General features: G+C 42.0%; 1 protein-coding gene across 4 annotated transcripts in view; it reads right to left on the minus strand.

Annotated features, from left to right (window-relative positions):
* Positions 1-24,611, minus strand: part of LEKR1 (leucine, glutamate and lysine rich 1) — a 63,285-nt gene that overhangs the window by 28,139 nt on the left and 10,535 nt on the right. For all 4 annotated transcript variants that reach the window (XM_075418419.1, XM_075418417.1, XM_075418418.1 and 1 more), the window contains exons 2-5: positions 23,733-23,947; positions 9,570-9,689; positions 8,757-8,932; positions 5,319-5,504 (exon numbers count right to left, since the gene is read on the minus strand). In XM_075418419.1, the coding sequence (XP_075274534.1) occupies positions 5,319-5,504; positions 8,757-8,932; positions 9,570-9,689; positions 23,733-23,947 (697 nt within the window). The remainder of the gene's footprint in view (positions 1-5,318; positions 5,505-8,756; positions 8,933-9,569; positions 9,690-23,732; positions 23,948-24,611) is intronic.

Consider the following 24,611-nt stretch of genomic DNA (forward strand, 5'->3'; position numbering starts at 1 on the left):
TAGCCAACTGGATGATGCATTGTGAGTCTGAAAAGTGGTATGAGCCCAGCAATCAAATTCACCTCTCTGGCACAATGTAACTCGCAAACAAAATTTCCCAAAAGTCATGAGAAGCACAAGAACGAAGGAACAATAGTATAAACTCATGCTTAGTTTCAGCTCTTGCAAATGACTGCTATCACATGAAACATTCAACAATTTACAATTGTATGATAAATACACAAAACAAGAATCTTCAAAATATTGGTTGCAGAAAGTAAAAACCCTTTCAGAGCATGTCAGTCACAAATCCTGGTAGGTTTTATTTCCTGGGGCACTGAACTATTTCAGTACCAGAGAGGTATATTAGCTTCAAAGTAGTCTGTGAGAACAAAAAAGCAAACTAACACAAAAACCCCCAATCCCTCCAAACCACGGACAGTCTAGATCTGGCTCATTTCCTACACTGACTTTACGTGGTGTGAATCCACTAACTGGAACTGATTTTCACTCAGATCAAGTGAAGCAATCAAATAAAAAAAGCATTGTTTGTTCCCACTAATTTATCTTAATAAAACGCCAAACTCATAGAATATTTGATGCTTGTTTCATGAAGAAAATCATCTTCTGTATTTCACAGAGAACATTTTATCACCAGTGTGTTAGCTGGTTTTATCACCCCAACCCAGCAACACGCTCCATACAGACAGGCCTCTTCAAACGCGTATGGATTTGTGTTTTACTGGTCCACTCAGGAAGGGCAGAATAAAAATGCCTGAGCTAGCACTCTTGCTGCCTTGAAATTGCCTTCTGGATATCCACATCAAACATTTCACTGCTTCTGACTAATTGATTTATTATGAGGTAACTGCTACATTTTTTATTCATATAAATAAATTTTAAAACGCCTCATGTCAACCATCAACCTGCTCAGCTGATACTTTAGCTGTTCATTAAGATTTCGCAGAGTGCTAATATTCTGTATGAATTCCATAGACAATGTTTTAGTTGTGCTTTCTTCACAAAATGTTCACTATTTCAAGTTTTTATTATGCGCAGTTTAAAAAAGAAACCCCACATGTGCAAAATAAGTAAATAGTGAGTCAAACAGCCCAGCACGACGTGCCACGGTCACAGTGACCCTTCTGCTCGAGTCCCACACCGCCAAGATGCCTGCGACTCCACGCAGGCACACGAACCTCCCTGATAACTTTCCGCAAACCCACTGCATACGCTGCCTTTTTCTTTTCCTTTTTTTTTTTTTAAATCCCTCTTCTGTGGAAACATATTTAAAAAGGGTGAGTGAGCAGGCAGGATAATGCGGCAGTGCACTTCACAGACTTCTTGAGGGAAGGAGTAGCTCTGTAAAGCACTGTAAAATTCCAAATCTCTTCATAAACATAAACAGCTTCCAAAACAGGCCTCTGAAGTGGACAGAAAGAAGACAAAAACCTAGACGGCAGCTCTTGCCTAGGTCTCCTATGAATGCTAGCAGTGGAAAAAAATTAATAAAGATGTGAGCATAGGTAAAATTTTTTTCAGAATATTCTCACATTTTAGGCTTCTTTCAAGAGTCAGACCTTCCCTTTCAGTTACGTCACATCAAAGTGAAAAATGGCAATTTAGTTCAATAAATCCCAAGGTTTTTCTCTCGTGAAAACCAGATCTCTATAGTTGTTCCTATTAACACTGAATTCCAAGAGCAGCAAAACGGGCAAGAGCTGAATCACAACTGTCCTCTTAAAAATCCATCTTAAAAAACACCCCAAACAAACTGCAAGCATCTTTCTCTGGTCTTCAAAGAACAAGGCAATTCTCCATGGAATTAAAGGTAGGGAAAACTGGAAAAGAAAGTGTACAATGCACGTGAACAAACGATGAACTCACCGTTTACAGGAACCTCTGAAGTAAACAGCTTTACCAAACTGAAAAGGGAACTCCAACTAAGGGCAGTTTTCATACCAGTATAAATGTAATGACACCAATACCTTACGTAACGATATTAAACCACATAGTTCAATGCTTAAAAATTGTCTTCTTAGGCTCAAGGACCTCTTAGGTCAAGACAAGACACATGGGGAAGATACATTATCCTGTAACTGCTATTCTAGAGTTCCCACTCCTTCCTTTGAACCACACCGTGCTTTTCAGGAGTGAGGACAGGATAGCGAATTAAATGGACTTTCACCTTTTGACAACAGCAGCGAGCGCCAACGCCCAGCTCCCAGGAATGCGTGTGAACCACCACTGAATTCACAGACAGGTTCACATGCCCACATACTGCCACTCACCCAGAAAAATTTAACTTAGTAGTGTACAAAATTATCGGAGTTACACCAAACACGGTACCTTATGAAAAGTAAAATCTACTGTTCTGGCAATTGTACGAAGGATGGTTCCTGGTGCTTACACCAAGGCAGGAACTACAACAGTCTGCACGCCGGCAGACAACTTCACTTCTGCCACTCACGAGTTTTTTTTATTTTGTACAACATAATTAAAACACTTTTCAACACAAATGAAATGTCAAAGTATACTTGAGAAGGAGCTATTTTTGCTCTGAGCGTGTTTTATTTTGATCAATTTTTCCACCTAAAAAATGCCTGTCAAATGTAATTATGTTTTCCTCAAGGCAGCCAGGTAGCAGACCCATTTTTGAAAACTGCAGAAACTCGGATTTCTAGAGAAAGGTAAATAATAGAGGATCTAACTGCTTATGACTTATCACTACCCTCTGTATATTTATACGAAGACAGAGGGTAAAATATCTCTAAAGAGAAAGTAGACACAAGTTTTCCAATTATACTGCGCACTGAACAAAGCCAAGTATTAGGCTTCTTAATTAGTATTCTTAAATAAAGCTGTAAGAATTTCTTACATTTTAATTAGTATTCTTACAGAATGCAACAGCGTGACCAAAACATGACACCACATAAGCACCTAACACGCACATACCAAAAAATCGGTGTGTGGATTCTGAGCAGAGTATTTGTGCCAGTCACCCTCAAAGTGAGCTACAAATCACCGCAATCATCAGCACTGCTAGAACCTACCAATCGCTGTACGAATGCACGTTCAGGCACCTGCTCCGCACGGCACAAGCCCACGCCAAAGACCAGACAGACTTTCTGTCCATAGGTACCACTCTACTAGCAGAGAAAGGAAAGCTTCATCTACCGCAGTAAATCACTGCTGCGGGTTCTATCGCAGGATCTGGTTCTGAGCCAGTCACCTCTGCTGTCATCTTTGGAGTGACACCACCTGCCTGGGCGACTTCTAGCACGGTGAGAGCCTCTCAGCTCAATCCCTAGGGTTACTTCAGCATAACTAAAGACAGAAAGTGAACGTTAAGAAACAAAACGCACAGAACATTCCAAAGGATGTAATTTCCAAATTTCGGACTATGGTATTATAATAGTCAAACCTGGTAGTTATATGTGTACACAGACTATTTGGATAAAATACAAATCTCTTAACTGAGGAGAAACACACTTGTCTCCTCAAAAGACATGAGTGTATTTTCAGCATCTTTCCCAAACAAGTTGCAAGTAAAACATGGGGAGTCACAGGTGACCTCCTGCTCTTGGGACAACCAATGTGATTTAGTTAACCAGTGCAACTAGTTAATTCCTTCAGTTTTGTCTCTTCTAGCAACGTTATCTTAAGCTTATTCGGGATTTCGGCTTTTTTATTATTATTTTTTACCCAGGCACTTGTCTCAGATATATAATACCTAATACATATGTAACACATATATAATATTGCTTGTTTAGTTTTCTTGTGAAACATCAACACAGCAGGTACCATTTATGTACATTTTATTTCATGTCTTCTAAAAAATCTCTCCTAGTGACTTTACATACAAGCCAAACAAAAAGGTACAAATTTTCACACTGTCCAACAGTGCGTTCGAGATTGTCTCGAAAAAGGAAATTTAAATAGAATTGATGTATTTCCTTCCATTTCCTCAGGTCTTCAGAATGAGACACTGGGGCTGATGACTGACAGCTACACACTTTATGGTAACCCTCTCCCCAAACCTTGCCTGCCAGAGTTTGAACAGAGGACTCAGTAACAAGAGGTAGCTACCATCAGACATTAAGCTTACCGAAAAATGTCACAGGCAAGTTTTTGAGATACTGGAACAGTTAGTAGCTACCCAAGAACAAAATAAAAAAAGACAAAAGTGGATGCTGTGAACAGTCCACAGAAGAATATTGTCAGAGCAAAACCGAACTGATTTTTGCATTCATTTAAAGTTAGATTTTTGAACAAATACCACAAAGAGGAAGACACATTAAGTCTATTTCTTATACAGCCACTATCTAAAAATGCTGTAGAGTTATCTGCTCATTTCTACCATTAAAACCCATCACTGCGGGAGCTTTCCTAACAGTAGTGTTATACAGTGATAAAACGAAGCCTGCCCTCAGCAACATGGGTTGGTAACTCCTCAGAGGGTATCTGCAGTCTCCTACTTTGCAGTCTCACATTTGGTATCATCACTGGTATTGAAAGATCAGTGGAATTCCTTCATCATGACTAGCATTGAGTGCTACTGCTTCAAATTTGACATTACATACTGTGCATAAGGCAGCACGGCAATTACTGTGCCAGTCTGATGACTCAAAGCTGTGCCTGGAACAGCACAACCTCTATACATTCTGAAGGTCTTCAAATGTCTCTGAGCCAGCACGGTGAATGCAATACTGCTTTAAAGAGAAAAGAAATTCAAGAGATACTAATGTAAATAATCTCTTTGCAATGAGTTATTGTCTCAACAAAGCTCACAAGAAATCATAATTTCAAGTGCCGACACTGCTCTTACAGTTTTCAAGAGGACTCTCTAGAGTCTTGAGACAAGCTACCAAGGGCAAATCATCAGACAGACTCAAGTTTAATGCACCTAGGAGAAAAGAGACCGGCTTAGCCTGACCTACTGTTCAGTTCTGTTGCTGATAGTCAAAAATCCTGCCTGGCCTTCCACTCAACAGGAGGGTATTTGTTTTCATTTTAATCTCAGAGCCTTGTCCCTGGTGTTTTACATAAGATTGACAAGTAACAGTGTAAGTGCATTACCACCATCTTCATTGGTTTCCTCCCTTCCTCCATTTCCCACCCCCCCCACTGAGCTCACTCATGTTCCGAGCGAGGTAACAGATCCTTCAGAATGACACAGAGTTTTCTGACTGCACAACATCCACAGGTTATTCAGGCCTGCTTGTTGAGCTGTTGAGCGCTTTCACAGTCACAGCCACAACTCTGGTGCTTTAAAAAAACTTTATTTTTTGCATTTCATTTTACTTGGAAGTCTGCTTCAAATGTCAAAGTTCTCTTACCTAATGTTTCCTTTTGCAGTTCACGGCACCTACTTTGCAGCTCATTCCCTTGCTGAAGCGAAGTCTGAAGCTGTTGAGTTTTCAGCTCAACCGTGTCAGCCACCAGCGTCAGGTGTTTTACCTTTTCCTGGAGGCACTCATTCTCCCTCTGGGATTTTGCTAATCTTTGATTCAATTTGGGTATTTCTGAGGAGAAAAATGATATAGACTGTTGTCAAGTTTACCTTCTTCACTAAGAAGTATTACACCTCGTTTGCAACCTCAGGCCTTCAGCATTCTGTTACCCCAGTCTGGGTACGGATCGGTGGAAGCCACCTACATTGCCAGCACCTCCGCTGAGAACGCAGAGGGCCAAGAGAGGGGCCTTGTGCAATACCTCTTTGCACAGGTAACTTGCACCTAGCCAAGCACATATTCCTGACAGACAATACAAGTTTTATTCTAAGCAATAATATATATTTCCTCTAAGATCTCAAAATCAAATTAATACATGTATATATTCCAAATGAAATAACCATAGGTGACAGAAATATCTGAATCCAAGCTATTTATCTTAAGAAGGTACACAAACCATTGCTGACATACAAAAACAATTGCAGACTCATTTTGAAGTTAATTTGAGAAAACAACACAGGGGTTAGCGATGCCTACTGCTGTTAAAGTAGTCACACAGTGCATCTTCGTTACATACCAGACAGGCTTTGTCACTCTGCCTCTCCTCAGGTCTTCAACACAGAAGGGCCGCAGTCCCCGGGAAGCTTCCCAGGTAGTTTTTACTGCCAGGTAAGTAATTAAATCACAGGTGGGGTATAGTGGGTCTCCTACACCTTCACAATTTTTCCTGAGTTCAGTTATCCTTGATGTGAGCACTCCATTTCCAAAAGTGGCTGCAATTCTTTCCCATGCCTTCTCCAACTACAGCCCTAAAAGTTCAGTTGTCCAAAGAACTCATATTGCTTTCATTTAACAACGTTCAAGTCAGACGAAGCCTAATTCTATTGTCTAGTCAGCTATTAAATATATTTTACACGCTGCCCACATGCAAATTTCAAATTCTTTCTGTGGTGCAAATATTTTCTTTACCTACAATCTTTCTCAACTATTCCACACAAATTATTGTTGGACTAAATCATGTAAACACAAAAGATTTTAAGTTGTTACACTTCTTTCTACTTGCCATTAATTAACCAAGGCTAAATAATGTACATATACAAGGGCTTTTATAAGCTGTTTCCAAACTAACCACGGAAACTGGCCTAGGCATAAAGAGTAGCACCTCACGTAACATTTTTCTTCTCAAAATCTGAATGGAAAACAAGTTCTGAAAATCTTGTTGCAAAACAGTAAGGTAAAACAAACAAAAAAATGACTATATGTTAATGTTACCATGTGTTAATAACAAACAACTCACAAAACAGAACATAAAAGTGAATGGCACTCACAGGCAAAAGAAATATTATGTGTGACCAAGTTGTTTTGATGTAGAAAGTCAGATTTAAGGATGTATTCACAGCGTGGTACTATTCTCCATGGTATATGCTGAATGCAGTCAGGGACATGTAGCATGTATAATGGTATATTTAATCATTAAAAGAACCAGAAAGGCTGCACTTCTGCTTCCATACAGGTATTACATATATTTGCAGTATTACAACAAATAAAACAAGGGATACTCAAGAAATAAAGGCTTAAAATGTTATGAATCCCTTTGAACCTGAAGATGCCTGTGGAAACACATGTTCATGTTCCCTTTACTAGCTAGAAGCAGGCAGAGAATGAGCACGGGCAGAGAGAGGAACCCTTAGGGACACACAATACTTTCTGTGCTCAGTCTAATTAGGAGATGAAGTCATGAATCAAAACGCGTGATATTGACACTGACATTTAAATTAATTGTTCTTACAGAAACTGAATACTAAAGAGCGATTTTCCGGTCACACTCGTCTTCAGCAGGCACGAGCCCTCCTCCCTCCTGGGCTCTCAGCCGCCCGGGCGCAGGACCCCCGAACTCTCCGTTCGGACCCAGGGGCTGTCCCAGCAGGATGCGTGCCTGCTCGCTCCTGCGGCACAGCTGCCCTGCTTCTTTCTTCCCAGTCTGAACAAAGCAATCATTGAAACCATTACAAATTACTTCTAACTTTACAGGAAGAATGGGCTACTGGGGAGCTATTATTTCAAATGAAGCTACATATTTTCTGAGATACTCCATGCATGCAGGTTTCACTTAAGCTGTGAATTTGCGCTGGAGTTCACCAGCAGAATGATTTGGGAGATGCATGTTGCCCACCATGTCCTTATATTCCTTCTCACAAGGACAGAAAGCGTGACACCAGCTCACCTACTTCTTTGCTGCCTTATAACCCTGCTAAAACAACTTTCAGAGCAAACAGCGGCTCATCAACTCATACACACAGAGCACACTGAAAAACTGTAAGGAATACATTTATGAAAATTATGTCCAAAGACCATTAAAGTTGCAAAAGTCAACACAGGGGCTGCTTGGACGCTCTGGATGGTACACTCTGCAATTACCCTACTGCACACTTTTTTCAGCAAAACTAATCTCTTCACTGAGACAGAGCAAAATTGGCATTAAAGGATAAATCCAAGTTTTCAAGTCTGGCCGCCTGCCTGAGGGCTGGGCACGACCTTCATGAACAAGCCATCGGTTGTGACTTGCTCCCAGCTTCTCCCTTCCTGAAGGCTGCCCTTGTCTGAGCAGGAAGCAGGCTGTGGGCCAAGTGAGTTATTGTCAGCCCATGGGCTGCTCCGTGCCCCTTTCAATCACAGAGACCCCTAAGATAAAGACAGCTGTATTTGGGTATTGCCTGTTCTTATTCAGAAACGGAAGGAGGGAGTAGCTGCTACATGTTGGGTGCAGGTATGCTTGTACACAGTGCCTCACGCACTCAAGGCAACCCGATGTGTACACCAGTTGCTCAAGGGAAGGGGTGCAGCCTGCTCACGCGACGGGGGGGTGGCACTGCAGCACCCTCCAGCAGCTCCACAAACGGGTATTATACCACTGCCGTGTAGTATCGTGTGTGTATGTGAGCATGTGTGAGAGACTGGCAACAGGAGACAAACGGCAAATTAAAACAGCTCCAAATCTTTGTGTTGCAATCATACCCACATACTCATAATAAGCATATTATTTATGTTTCAAATCATGGCAAGTATTTATATTACGTCCATTTCAGTCTGACTTGGCTAACAGAACTACTGATCAGCACACTAATCCAATAGTAACTGGACTGAATTATCTCAGTGTGCTTGGTGCCACAGCAGTAGATAGGGTCTTCTAATACTTTGGATCTGGACAAGTTAATGTCAGAATTAGAAGTTACCTCATTAATCTTACCTTCTAACTTACTGTATTATACTCAACTACCAAAAAAAAAAAATTATCTTGTCCACAATTACTGCAAGATGACTTACCTGTCAAAGCGTCTTTGCTAACGGTTCGTATTTGTAGAAAAATTTCTTCTTTCATGGCAGCCCAGTTCTCTAGGTGACTGGAGATGACTTCTTTAATGCTGTCTAGTTCACTTCTAATAAAAGGGAACAGCGAGACAGCCTTGTTCAGAGTTGAGCAGTGGTGTTCCAAAGTATTTCTGCGAGACAGAAAGATAATACCAGACACATTTTTAAAATGACAAAATGCTATTAGTAAACTAAAATTGATAACTATTTTTCTGTTTATGATAATTTATACGATAATTGGTTACAATAGTTTAGTGCATGAAATATGATGTATATTTAATGTATTTATAAGCTTCTCCATTCTAAATCTTGATTTAGAACTTACATGTATAAATGAAGAAAGATATACAGACAATTGCACAATCACTTTTTACTGAGAAATCAGAGTAATCATGTTGAAATGACTACATGCCCAAGTAGATGTTGATTCTCTATAAACAACATATGTAAGAAATACCGTATTTCCAAGGCATTACAACCAAGCCATACACACTTGCATTTACGTGTCAATTAATACTTTTAAATTTGTGAAGACTCTCCTGTTACTACCACAGATCAGCAATTAACTGTGGTATGTTCCAGTTCCATTTGCTAATGCTACAGCATCTCGCTATTTTCTGGAACAGCAGGAAAGACCAGGATGGTTATAAACCCCCTTCTCACTCACAGTGCTGTCCCTGCCCGCACCTGCAGCTCCGCTGAGTCCTCTCAGCTGACAGGACTCGCTCACAGGAGGCACAACAGCGGCATTTCTTTTCGGGTTCCTACCTGAGCACTTGTGATTGCTTATAGGCAGCTTCCTTCTCCTCTTGGAAATACTGCAAATCTTCTCTCATGTTTTTTAACTCATCTTGCTTGTTTGTCAGTTCCACTGTTAGGGTTTTTATTCTATAGATATAAATAAAATAATCAGAAAGTATTATTTGCACTACTAACCAATCTCTAATTTTTGTTTCAGCTTTAAATCAAAAACATGCTGAAAGTCTTCTCAAAGATGATAATCACATATTTCAGACCAAGGTATTGGATATCCAAATGGAGAGAACTTAATCTCCTGGCTATTGTATGAGCCACTTGAGCGACTCTTTCAAAGCCATACTCATAATACATTTGTAAAACGATGTGGAAATGTGTATGTCCAACGTGATCAGCTCACATGCGGTGCTATATAAATATCTTCAGAATCCGGTGCTCATTCACAGATGCGACACAGCACTCATTCATCCTCCAAAAGCCATACGCCGTTATGAAAATCTCGATGGAAAGTTCAGCTCGGGCAGTGAGCGGAGGGGCCATGACACCCGGAAGGCAGGCACCCTCTCCCAGCAGGGTGCTGCCAGCTGCCACGAGGAGCCGCGCAGGTCTGACCCTCACCTGCGAGGATGCACCGGAGAGGGTAACCGAGAGCTCGCCTAAGCTGACGTGGAAATTGTCTAAAGTCAACGAACAGCAAATACTAAATATTTGGTTACTCTTACTGTAATTTTTTTCCATTCAGATTGTTTATCTGTTCCTTAATTTCGGACATTTGCAAAAGATGAATCCCAGTTAGTGACTCTGATTTCCCTTTGTCCCGAGTTTCACACTCCTGTTCATGGCACTGTACTTCTACACGGCTGAATTAATTAATCACACTCAGGAAGTAACAATAAAAAAATACACATGTAAAATATATTCCTGTGCATTACTTTTACACCAACTGGAATTCAGGCCTCTGGATGATGGCATTTTAAAGAGCTAAGGAGAAACTTCTCACAAAAGATGTTTCCATCAGATGTTACTTTTATGTACGCAGGCAATGACATTAGCATCAAAATGATCAAAAATGTCAAGTTAGTAAGATTATTTTCCTTCATGTTTCTGAAGGAAGACTTAAAGAGAGGGCAGGAAGTTCTGGGCTAGAGCCAGGTTTCCACGTCCCCAGCTTGGCCCACAACATGCCAGAGAAAACACACATTTATTTCCTGTACTTCCCCAATCCTTTTGGTAAAACCCCACCCTGCTGACCAGAAGACAGAGTGGAAGGTATATGATTTGGTGGCACCACTTGACAAATCCTGGCCTCAGCCCTCCCCGGGCTCCCCTCCCTCTCCTAACGCCCCTCAGGGACGCCCGCAAGCCATCGTTGTACAGAAGAGGATGGCAGGAGACACGGTCACGACACCCTCTAGAAGGATTTGCGCTGAACAGATTGCAAAGTTCTGTCATGCCTCCTCCTCAGTCTTCCAGGGTGCTTCATCACAACAGCACGTAACGGATTTCTAAATTACAGTGCGAGTGACAACTTTCAGCATTACACGTTAAATCTGACGCCAAAAAAGATCCTAAATCCGCGACTAGGAAAGAAAAGCTTATTGTTATCAGGACTCCCAAATATATTGTGTGCCCTCACTCCCACTAAAGAAGCAAATTAACATTTGTCACATCTGTGCTTCAATTCTGCTTATTTAAATGAGATTGTGACCCTGCAGAATTAGAATATTTGCACCAGGAGAAAACTGCACAGAAACAGCTGATACGTGCTCATGGTTACATATAAGAATATTCGACTCATGAAGTATATTAAGTATAAAGCGGGGAAAACCCCGTTCCCTCACCACCGCGGATGAACACCTTGTCTCACCGGCAGCAGACACTGCTGCTGAACCAGCCCCAGCCTCGGCCGCATCACCCAGCCAGGGAGAAGGGGCCTTACTCCATCCCACAGCGCTTCCCACCCAGAATAAAGGGGAATGGACCCAGACCTCACCAGCTCAAGTTGACTTGGTGGGAGATTCCCCACTCTCCTAGCCTCTCTCTTGCATTCGGCAGCAGCCGAGGTCAGGCACAACTCCTGCCATCACCGGGACGCACGCAGAGACGCTGCCTGCCCAGGGTGGCTGTTCAACGCATTTCCTACTTCTCACAGAATCCCAGCATGGTAGGGGTTGGAAGGGACCCAGCCCAACCCCCTGCCGAAGCAGGGTCACCCAGAGCAGGCTGCACAGCACCGCGTCCAGGCGGGGCTGGAATATCTCCAGAGAAGGAGACTCCACAGCCTCCCTGGGCAGCCTGGGCCAGGGCTCCGTCACCCTCAGAGGGAAGAAGTTCTTCCTCATGTTCAGCTGGAGCTTCCTCTGCTTCAGTTTGTGCCCATTGCCCCTTGTCCTGTCGCTGGGCACCACTGGAAAGAGTGTGGCCCCATCCTCCTGACACCCACCCTGCAGATATTTAGAGGCATTTCGAAGGTCCCCTCTCAGCCTTCTCTTCTCCAGGCTGAACAAGCCCAGCTCCCTCAGCCTCTCCTCACAGGAGAGATGCTCCAGTCCCCTCCTCATCCTCATAGCCCTGCGCTGGACTCTCTCCAGTAGCTCCTCATCTTTCTTGAACTGGGGAGCCCAGAACTGGACACAGAACTCCAGATGGGGCCTCACTAGGGCAGAGTAGAGGGGGAGAAGAACCTCCCTCGACCTGCTGCCCACACTCCTCTTGATGCACTCCAGGATCCCATTGGCCTTCTTGGCAGCCAGGGCACACTGCTGGCTCATGGTCACCCTGTCATCCCCCAGCACACCCAGGTCCCTCTCCGCAGAGCTGCTCTCCAGCAGGTCCGCCCCAGCCTGTACTGGTGCCTGGGGTTTTTCCTCCCCAGGTGCAGGACCCTGCCCTTGCCCTTGTTGAACTCCATCAGGCCCCTCTCTGCCCAGCTCTCCAGCCTGTCCAGGTCTCGCTGAATGGCAGCACAGCCCGCCGCTGTATCCACCACTCCTCCCAGTTTTGTCTCATCAGCAAACTTGATGAGGGTGCACTCTAACTCTTCATCCAGGTCACTGATGAAGAAGTTGAACAAGACTGGTCCGAGTACTGACCCCCGGGGGACACCACTAGTTACCGGCCTCCAACTGGACTCAGCGCTGCTGATGACAAGTTTTGTACACGTATTTTGAAAAAAAAAAAAAAAAAAAGAAACCAAAACACCAAACCCCAGCCCCAAGACAAGATAGAGGAGAGCCAAGGCCCTTACCACCACCGCCTGCTAGCTGGGGAGGAGGAGGGTGGCCCCTGGGAGGCACAGGGGAGCTCCCCACCACTGCACAGCTGGGCACAGCTGCATGCGCTGGGCTCCCGCCTGCTTGGGACACAGCCCACCGTCCTGCTGGACCCTCAGCCGCAGCCAGCACAGCCGACCAGTTCCAAGGAGCAAAGGGCTAAGCTACAAGCTTTTCTGTGCCTCTAAAATGTACCTTTCGAACCTTCTTCTTATAGCAGCAGTTCTGACCTGTTTATTTTTCAAGCACAGCTATCACAGTGTAAATAAATACTTTTTAAACACTGTTCTGTCAACAACGTAGGACTCATTCCCACAATTGTAATGAGATGAATGGAACCTGATGGGAGTAACAGACAGTTGAACCCAAATCCCTTCCTGTGTTACAAGCGCAGAAAGAATACCACACAGCACATCACTACCAGTTTACAGTACAACTTTGTTCTTTTCTGTTAGCTGTAGCTAACCATTCCAATATTGCTGATCCCCAAAAGTACAACTACAATGATTTGCAAGTGTTAAAAACCAGCCCCTTTGTAAGCTTTCAACACTTACTGTTCACCGACTGCCAGCAGAATAAGTGATGTGCTCCTTGTCTACAAGTAAATAAATACTTGAACCAACAAATATTTTACAAAACTAAAGGATGGCGGGAGCATTACAGCAGCCTTTGCTTCCATTTTAAAAAGAAAACAAATCCCAGAACAATTTATAATTAAAAAAATATAACAATTAAGCCATAATGTGCATTAGTTACAGTTACTAGACAGATCATCTGTAACACATTTGCACCGAAACACAAATTTTAAAAAATATTAGTCCTGACAAAGAAACCTGGATCTGTAGAGCTCTGCCAAAACAAAACCTGAACATCTGGCAGTTAAAAAGTAGGGCTCAACTATGATCGCTGAAAAAAAAGATAGAGCTTCTAAAAAATTGAAGAAATTTCTGGCATGACCTTGCTAAGAAAATCTAGCCATACCTACCTGTAAATTTCTTGAGGGTGAAGAGAATAAAAATCTGTTTGATTACATTGGGAGCAGAATCAGATGGGTGTCACTGAGTAATGAGGAGATGGCCACCTCTTTAACACTCACAGGAATGAAAACCTAGTTTTGCAACTGATATATTCTGTTAACTGTATCTTGAGAAAAAAAAAGCAGCGATTATCATTGAACAACAGCAAATTAAACCTTTGGAATCTGTGGAAAACTGGATGCACATTTTCTATTCTGACTCATTCCAGAATGGGCAGTGTTTGAAGATCTTTTGGTTTAAAAAACAATCTTTCAGATAAGTACAGTCACATTTTCCTACTGTTTCCTTTCCAGAGACTGGCTATAATGCGGTTAGCAGAGAGCTGCAGCCTCAGAGTGCAAACATTATCAGTATGTTCTGGTCATTCGCACACAAAAGAACAGGTGGAGAAGGCGAGACAGTTGCATTCTGTCTACTCTCATCACCATAAGGAAGATGAAAAATAAACATGTTATTCTGGTGATATTTAGCACAAAGGATAAAGTTCAATGGATCATTAAACTCTGGCATTAAGAGAGAATCGTGAGAACATACTGATCTCATCCTCAGTCCTGCAGTTCACATGAGCTGTGGAAATTAGCACCCTGTCTTTGCAGCCAGCATACTTCCTCAGTGAACACAGGAGGAAGCCTGCCCGGAGTGGGAGTTGAATTATACCGTGTTAACTACCAGTGCTGACAGTGAAAAGAATAGCGCGAGAAAACAGAGTAGTTGCAGAGGATTCTTGCCAACAAGCAAATACACTCATTGTCCTAAAAGTAAGGACAGGAGCAGTGACCGTGTTTGAATTTCGGACGTCGCGTTTCACAGAGGTGAAGCTCCGAAGCAGGGCCCTTTGCAGCCTCGGCGGTGCGCAGCCCCCTGAGCAGCCCCGGCAGGGCCCGCTGAATCCCGAAGGAGCAATCGTACCCCCAGCTGGCTGGAGTCGCTAGCAGGGACAGTACGCACAGCGCAGGCTGGAACACACTGTCAATGGGAAGAGTTTCCCAACACTGTTGTCAGCCCCATGGAACTCTCGGACCTGCTCAGAGCCAGCAGTTGCTCATTTTCATTTCAGCATGTTGCATTCCTTCCAAGTCAGGGTGCATCCCTATGAAGCAGCTGAGGATTCATTCATAAAGTTGGCATAGAATATGTATAAAATTGCACAGTCTGAAACTTACCGCACTTATCATCCACAAACTTCTTCATAGTTGTCTTTTATATTCTGTTCAGCACAGACTATTCAAGTTAAAACAAGACTATTTAATAGTTTTCATGTGCCACTACAGAATCATTCGCTGCTTGATTGCAGGTTAGCACACAGCCCAGTTTGACAGCAAATGAAAATTATCTCTGACAACCAATCAAGAGGTTCTTTGTGAAGGTCTCTATCAAGTCTCGTGTAGGCTGACAGTCATTTCAAATCTTGCATTAATTTTTACCTATCTTTACTATCTCAGCAGAAATATAAGATGTATTATGAAGACAGCCCGGGTAGTTTTTGCTCCAGCAAAGGTAAATCTCTGGAACAGGTCTGAAAAACAACAATAGACGGATAACTGCCTTGTCACAAGCACTTCAAAATTTATCTTTGAAGAAGCCCAAGATTTCATTTCCCACAGCTACCAATCCAGTGACCAATTTCATTTACAGTAATTACAATTTGCATAATCTCAGTCGTAGCAGTCATGCTAAGCACTGCCAGAGCACTGTAACTCCGGAAAAAGTTCTTAGAAGTCAGTGGAGTTACACTGACTCAGCTGAAAAAATGAGATTAGTTATGAGTAATTTGATAATTACATAAAAAAGAAATGGTGCCAAGGCAAATTTATAGGTGACTTTTTACTCATATACTACAAATTTGCACCAGCATATTCAAATAGAAGTTTCCCACGGTTTGAGTATACTTCCCGAGCAGAAATGTTCTTAGTTGCTAGACTTTGCAAGTACAGTAGAGACTGGATAATTATATGAAGACAATACATTGCATTTCCCTAACAGAACACAAACATATTTCATTTGATGTGTTTGGATTTTTTCCAAACTAGAGAAGTGTCTTGTGGATTAAGCCAACTCTATTACATACATTATTACCTGACTGAATGCAAACAGAAACTAAATTTTTCCTCTGAATTCTAAAACAGTCACAATCTGAATAAACCCGTCGTTTCATTACTTCTTTCTTGCCAAACCTGAAATCTCTTTTTCTGTGCCTTCCCTCTGACGAGGGGCTCCCTGACCCCCAGATCCACAGAGCCCGGTGATCTAGAGCAGCAAGCGACCTTCACCCATCCCATACCCAGCTCTTGCCTTTACTAGAGAATCCTCCAGAAGGCAGCCATGGGCAAAAGAGCTCACCCCAGATTTGTCTCTGAACCTTCCCATTTTGCAGTCTTAAAAGCAGAGTCCAGTGCAGGAGGCAGTCAAAAACAGCAGAGAAAACAGGTGCCCCCGTATTCAAGGACTAGCCCGAGTTCACCCTCTGGTCCCACCCAAGTTTCGTTGCTATGTGTCCATAGAGGACTCCAGAACATAACAGCTTGTCCTATATGCACAGCCACACAATATATAATCTTCTTCAGTAAATAACCCCAAAGCTTTCAAATTCCACTGCGAAAGATAGTGAAGCAGAATCCCTGTGGATTTCAGCAAGACATTCTGAGTATGGACTGCGTAAAACTGTTTGAGGCTTTGCAGTTATGCCCAGAGTGATTTTAAAGCTACTGATCAAACTTACAAATCTCATATTAAATTACAAAGTGGAGATAAACAGAGGCACAAAAAATTATTTTATTAAAAACTTCTTGATAGGTCATTCTTGCTTTCTACCACTGGTCACAAAATGGATAGTAACTCACTATACCCAGGCAACTGAAAGTTTTAACTTGAGCTTATAGTGTGAACAAATAAATGACCACTCATTAGAGGAAGAGAAAAGCGCCCCACAAATAAATGTGCATCATACCATTTTCTTCTGTCTGCTATGCAATACAGGATATCGAACAGAAATTCAGTTCTCTGACAGTTTATGAACATCATGACCAGGTTACAATAAAATAATATCTAACCATTACTTTAATCCCTCATGTAAGTTGTGCTGTCCACAGTGAGTGAAGTTCTACAATGACCTGCTGATCTCTTTCCCGGGTAAATACAGCCTTTGCCATCGCACGTGATGCTGTGCAGGGACTCGGAGCTGGAACCACACGAGGCTGTAACCGAGGAATTGGGCCCTGTAATTGCAGAGGGTTGTGAGCACAAACCCCGGGAACTGCAGCACATCAACTGTTCAAACAATAACCAGAGCAAAAACTGAGAATACACGCCTAATGCAAAAACCTGCACGGAGGGAGATGAACTACTTTTACTTTCCTGAGAAAAGCTACCAATGCGCGGAGCACGCATAGACTTACACAGAATCTTTGCTGGAGCTTTCTTGCCAGTAAACACCTCTCCAGGCCAGTTTTGCATTATGTGGCACCGTCCTCGGATGCCAAAAACTCAGACGATACCTTTTTAAATGTAACTTTAAATTTTAATTTTACCTATTAAATATGAAAATATTTTTAATGAAATATACATGACAAGTATGCACGGAAGGACAAATGCAGATTTCATGTTGCCTTCTGCATTTTTCAGACTGCTGCTTCAGCCTCTTCCAGAGAGGGAATGGTGTCTCATCAAAAGGAAGCTCACTATCAGGAATTTGGGGGAAGGTTGAGCACTACTGCAGAGCTTTACACATCATGAATCATTCCTCTGCACTACCCCCGTGAACAAAGTTGTCTTGCTTATTAATAACCAGTCTTGGCACTTGATCATGTTAATAGGAAAAACCTTGTCAAAACTAGAATAAACACAATTTTAACACACCAAAGTGGGACTGAGCTTTTGCTAGACAGCAGCCAAAAGCACGTATCCTATCGGGAAGACACTGGCTTCACCATCCTTCACGAAGGAACTAACAGCAGAGATTATTTCCCCAAGTCACCATGATGACTGGCTTTCTGAGGCTGTGACAAGATTTGTCAGTGATCTGTATTTTTTAAGTATAAAAGTGAAGTTTGCTGCTGCACAGAGGGTGAACACAGGACCTGGGTCCCACAAACCCTGCCAGGCCTTTTGCTGGCTCTCTGCACAAGCCTGAGCCATACCTGAACCATCGCGATGACACCATCAGGGCAGAATACACAGATCAGTTGGCAAGTATTAAAAAGAACATATTAAACCACTTTGGCATTATAAAAAAAATCTGTTTTTTTTCCTGCTTAATAAGTACACCCCGTGCAGCTAATTACAGAAGTACGTACTGTTACGTTATTTACAAAACAAACTCAATAAAAAAAGTTGAAGGCACTCTTTCTTAGGAAACCTCATATGCTCTCCTCAGAACACTCCCATGCACGTGCCACTTCGAAGTACAAACCAGCTCCTGCGTACTTCTAAACACTGCAACTTGAACTACCTCAAAGTAGAATTAAATGTATAAAAAGCCAGAAAAAACCCAGCACTTAGTATTTGCTCTATATTCTCCCTAAAATGGAAAAACCACTACACGATTTCCTTTTGCTGGGAAACGCTGAGTGCAAAAGCCAGGGCCTCACCGAATCCCCCACCCGGCCGATACTCTCGGCAGCTCGTTCCATTCACTGGTCTCTTCCCAGCAGCCACCGAAGGAGCACGCACCCAAGATTTGCACAGAACAGCAGCAGCGCCATTAAGAACGCTCAGGTACTATGTTATGAATTGATTTCTTCTTCCATGTTAGGTGACACGCCGATATCCTTCTGAAAATACACTGCAGTTCTGCAGGGGCTGTAGTGTTTTGTTCATAGTCAGGCTTTCCAAAACAGTCAAAGGACGTGCGGTTTCCCAGGTTACCCACATATGATGCTATATAATAAGAATACCCACTGTACACCCTAAGCCACATTCAGAAACGGAGAGGTCAGTTCTTTACCTCTTTGTCTAGCTCATCCAAATCTGCCTCTCAGCAATTTTTCACACCAACTCAACTCCACTTATCACTAAATACTCCACAGAAACAAACATATTGAAAAAGAAAATCAGTTAAAGTGACCTTTTTGCCTTGTGTTCTTTCCCTTCAAAACCTATTTTTAAAACCGTGGCACAGTTCTTACAGTACGTACCACTCCCTGTTTCCCATATTTTCAGTCTCCCAGGACTAGAAACCACACGTCACTTCCACCAAACAGCTGCAGAGGTTGGTAGCTAAGGGTGGAGCAGCATGCCATTATCACTGCCCAGTCACCTTCGTGTTTTATCACAAGTTTAGACTTTACCAAGCCAGGTAGTTGCTCTTGCTTTCCTAAGCAATCGTGTTGCAAAAATGAAGATTTATTTTAGGCAAATTCAACAACAAAGCATTTTCCATGGTATTAAGTTTTGCCATTGTGGTAGGAACTAAAACTCAAGAAAACACACACAAAAAAAGCATAAATATGGAAAAATACAGTTTCCATGAGTTAAAATTTAGGTTTACATTGTCTTTCAGATTTTATTATTTATGCATAACATTTTCAACACCTACATGCATGACTCAGGAGCATAAGTCTCATGGTAGTAACCAACAAGTAACAACTCCTGTTAGATTTGTAAAGAGAGTCCTGAAAACTTTTTTACAAGGGGATGTTTGATATAGGACTCACTAAGTGATATCTATACACCTCTTCACATCTCTAAGCACCACAAAATTTTTTGCTCCTTGTCACACTCATGGTATTCAGCACTACCCTACCTTTAAAAAGTATCTTTAGGATTTAAATCTATTTTACACTTCTTATATTGGCGGTTGCGAGAATTATCAAAATTCAGACTACAAATACAGTGCACCCTTCATACAGTGTCACAAAATTCAGAAGCCACTGCCAGAGAAAACCCATTCATCAACTCAGCTCTAGGGACACCAGGAATCCAGGGGGGTCGTACACCGAGACTTGGCTAAATCCAGTCACACTTGTACCCCCAATGAACTGGAGAAGTCAGTTCCCAATGAAAGCGCCTGTTATTAATGTTTGCACCTGTACCAGACCAAAAACAGTTAGTCAAACGGCACAGCGGCGTTTCAGCCCAACTAAGCACGAGCCATTGCTCTTGCAGACAGCAGCCAGTCTCTCGCAGAAGAGCCAGCAGCAAGAGCACAGCCTGCCGCAGTCAGCGCGTGAATCAACCGGCATTGCTACTCCAAGCCGGCCACAGCGCGTCAGGAAAAGCTGTAAAGCAAGTATACTGGAACTACAGCAATTTTAACCTGGAATAAGACTTGAATCACTAAGCTGGATCACTGTAGTTAACTGCATGATGGTTAGTTCCCCTTCTTCCGGCAAAATCCCAGAGGGTAGGTAACTGATCTCCACAAAAGCTCAGGTTCCCAGGTGTCTTTCAGGGTTAACCACAGGTACAACCAATAGCAATACTTTAACCTATAAGGAATATAAAAATGAAACAGTCTGCAGCTAACAAGAAACATTAAATCTCTTGGTCTACCAGAGATAAAAAAAAGGGGTATTTGGCTTCTGATAAAAAATGGCAGATTGGGAGGAATGATTTGTCAGCCTTGCGAGAACCAGAAGGTAGTATGGTGGATAGCTAGTTGAAGCCAACAGCACAAGGTAACTAGAGAGACCCAGTATAGTAAAGAGGAGATAAGGAATATTTAGACAGGTTACTCAACAAGGCACAATAGTTGATTTATGGCGTGAATGAAAGCCTACTGAAAGCATTCCATTTGATTTCAGCAGGTTTTAAATCAAGTCGAGCCCTAGGGGGAAAAAATGCAGAGAGAAAATTTTTTATTAACTGTTCCAGGTTTGCTACAAGAAGTCAACTAAATGAAAATTTTAAGTTTACCTCTGGCAAATGATCCTCAGCATGAAGAATGTGCTGTCACTGCATTTGCTAACACGCTGCATATTGCCACCACAGCTGCCACCCAGAGCCGTAAAGGAACAAGGAGCAAACGCACTCTTCAAAAACACAACGGTAAAGCTAAGAAGAGATTGACTGTTGGGGGGGGTGGAGGATGTTCAGTTCAAATGAAAACAAATATTGCAAGAAACGATATGAGTGATCTAAAATATATATGTGTTTTGTGCAACTTTGTGTGAACTTATGTGTTTTACAATGAAACTTTTATTAACAGTATTACCAAAACAAGCCTAAATCCATTTATAGCAATGTTAAATACTTGACAATATTTGAGAGATCAGAGAAGAAAAAAAAAAAAAAAAAAGAAAAAAGTTAATGGATTTGAGTGCTTCACCTATATACAATCTGTAGTTTGTTTCCTCTGCAGTGTTTCCAAAGCATTCCAGCCCAGTCTCTTGGGAGCACCTTAATACTCAAAATGCCCCACGTTATCAGTCCTAAACCACTTGCTACCAGGTATTAGTCAGCCATGCACGAAAGACCCCTATTGGTGGTCCTCGGAATCAAAATGACTGAGCTAATAATTAAAATTACAATCTCATTCTTACAAAAAGCTTCTGACAGTCTGATTCCAATCAGCAAGAAATTACTAAGAAGTTTCTGATGCCTTATGTTTATACCGTATTATTCTACCAGCAGCCAACTTTAGCAACCACATCTTTTGTTAGCCAACTATAAATATTAATGTTTATAGTCCTACTGTCAACAATCAGGGGAATATAACAATAGATTCCAAAATATGAGGATAGAAAATCAGGATACAGAATCCCAGCACATAGTATCCATGTTAAATCTGACCATGAAGAGTAGAAGACAAGAGGAAAAAAAGGAAGGGCGGTTCTTCAGAGCTTCAGGTCTGGAAGACACCAAAACATTTGTATTTCTTTCACAGAATGGTGCAGAAATGATACAATTTGTTATTATGAAATTTGTTATATTGTCACAGTGTCGAAAAAAGGTCATAAAAGCTACAGAAAGTTAATTAGGAACCAGAAATACCAATCCAGAAATCCTACAGCAAAAATAAGACTAAAAAAACCACTCATAATACTAATTATATCCTAAAATGTTCATATTGACTACAACAATTTCCCTCTCAGTCCAAGCTCTTTACACACTATAAATAACCGCCGAGGACGGACAAATCAAAGCTACCAAGCTAGCTTGAGCTCCATGGTTGAGAACCCACTAGCACTCTAATCGTGGTGGCACAAAACCTAACCCAGATGGACACCAGGTTCTGCAGCCACTGCTGGTGCCCAGACTGTCCCAGTAACGCCACTTACACTCCATGCATCAGCCGTGTATTTAAAACTCCTTTGGATACAGCTACCTTTGCACCCTTTACTGCAAACCCAAAGAACAGGAAAAATAACAAAAATTTAAAAAAAAAAAAAAAAAAAAAAAAGAACAGCGATCCTGGGATGCATTAGGAGGAGTGTGGCCAGCAGGTTGAGGGAGGTTCTCCTCCCGCTCTGCTCTGCCCTGGTGAGGCCCCATCTGCAGTGCTGTGTCCATTGCTGGGCTCCCCAGTTCAAGAAAGATGAGGAGCTGCTGGACAGTGTCCAGCGGAGGGCTACAAGGATGAGGAGGGGACTGAAGCATCTCTCCTGCGAGGAGAGGCTGAGGGAGCTGGGCTTGTTCAGCCTGGAGAAGAGAAGGCTGAGAGGGGACCTTAGAAATGCTTACAAATATCTGCAGGGTGGGGGTCAGGAAGATGGGGCCAGACTGCTTCCAGTGGTGCCCAGTGACAGGACAAGGGGCAACGGGCACAAACTGAAGCAGAAGAAGTTCCAGCTGAACACAAGCAAGAACTTCTTCCCTCTGAGGGTGACGGAGCCCTGGCCCAGGCTGCCCAGGGAGGCTGTGGAGTCTCCTTCTCTGGAGATATTCCAGACCCGCCTGGACGCGGTGCTGTGCAGCCTGCTCTGGGTGACTCTGCTTCAGCAGGGGGTTGGGCTGTGTGACCCACAGAGGTCCCTGCCAACCCCTGCCATTCTGTGATTCTGTGAATATTTGAAATTATGAATGAAGGAAGGGCAGAGGGGAAAAAAAAAAGTCTTTGAAACTTTCCTTTTATCCTTTGTTTTCTCATGCCTGGCCCAAATTGAACTTGTGTTTGGTGTACCAATTTGAAGGTTTAGGAACCAAAGCCGTGCTGTAGGCCCATCAAGAGGACAAATATTTTCAAAGTATGACTTCCTGTACTAAGTTTAAAGTTATCATGATGTGATAAAGAAGTGGAACACAACAAAAGCCTGTAAGTATGAGCTGAAAGTGAACAGACTTAAAGGTTCTAATCATTTTGCCCTAAAACGTAAGTGCAGCTCTGAGGACTATCCTTAAGTACTGGAGCACAAAACTCCCCCGTTAAGTGGGACCTTCACACACCTGCCAGTAAGCATTTGTAAACCCCTGTTTCTGAGGAACAACACTACAAGCAGCACCCGAGATTTTCATAATTGCTTTAGTATTCTGCATCACCCCTTCAGAGAGTGAACTGTAAGCTTCTCAGGGTAAGAACGCTGCCAATTCTTTACCGTGTTACTATGAGACAATAAGTAACAATTCCAGATCTGTGAAACTCCCAATACTGTGGAATTTAATTTAAAATACTACAAATATTTTTTATTACAAAATGGTAAGATGAAACATTTGATTATTTCCATTTGGGTCTGCGTGTAGGGGAAATACCTCTGAAATGCCTTCTGGCCTTTCTTTTACTTTAAATATATTGATTGTTTCTAAACTAATAAGGAATTCAAAACCTGCTGCTAGAGACTACTATGAAATATTATTTAAATTAAGTATTACAGTATATATGTAACATCTGATAAAAGAAAGACAAATCTGATTTGTATTTTAAACTTCTTTGGAATGAGATTACCCAATACACACAGACGAGAACAACATCAGACTAGATCGTATGCTCTGACCTTTCTGTTTTTGATTCACTGTCAGCTCGATAGTGTTCAAGGTCTTGGTAAAGAGACTGCAGCTCTGCCTGAAGTCCTTTTTCCCGGTCTATACTTCCTTCATAAAACTTAATCTCCTTTTCCAATGCTTTTACTTTTTCTTCCATCACCTTAAATTCATGAAGTATCAAATAGCTGACTCCGCAGTATTTACACACTGTCTCGTCCCGGGACATCTAAGAAAAGATAAAATTGTAAGAAACAAGTTGAACAAAAAAACCTGAATGACACTAAATCATTATAATAAATCTGAATAATTTAAACCGTTTACTGCTCTGGAGCATTTATGATCAGATTATGTTATTGCTTTAGCAAATAATAAAGACAAAATTCTACATTAGCAAAATGAAATCAAGCTACAGCAGTACTTTCACTTACTGGAAACTTCACAAGATACATCAACCATGCAATTTACTGTGGGGGAACTCCCTATGGAACTGTAAGCTGAAGTACCTCTGAATTATGTTTGATGTATTCATTTAAAATAAAATGCTGTGTTTTACAAAGTTATCTCCTTAATGAATTTGTGCTCGCCAGAGCCAGAAAAACGTTATTTACTGTGGTTTTGTGGCAACTCATATCCAATTATGCAGGCAAGATGAAAAGTGGAAAGTGAACAGAGTGATGTCAGCCAGCAATCTTTGCAAAATTGATTCAAATGAGTAAGGGACTAATTATTATGATATAGTGTCCATGGCACTTGAGTGTTGTGGAAAAAGTAATCCATTTGCTAGGTATGAAGTAGTCATCACTGATGGAAAAAAAAAAATCAGAGTACGCAATATATATCTAATTGAAAGACCGTTTTTTAAATTGAGAAACATATTTTTGTAAGTGATT

The sequence above is a fragment of the Opisthocomus hoazin genome, chromosome 4 (assembly GCF_030867145.1).
Source record: "Opisthocomus hoazin isolate bOpiHoa1 chromosome 4, bOpiHoa1.hap1, whole genome shotgun sequence".
Classification (NCBI taxonomy): domain Eukaryota; kingdom Metazoa; phylum Chordata; class Aves; order Opisthocomiformes; family Opisthocomidae; genus Opisthocomus; species Opisthocomus hoazin.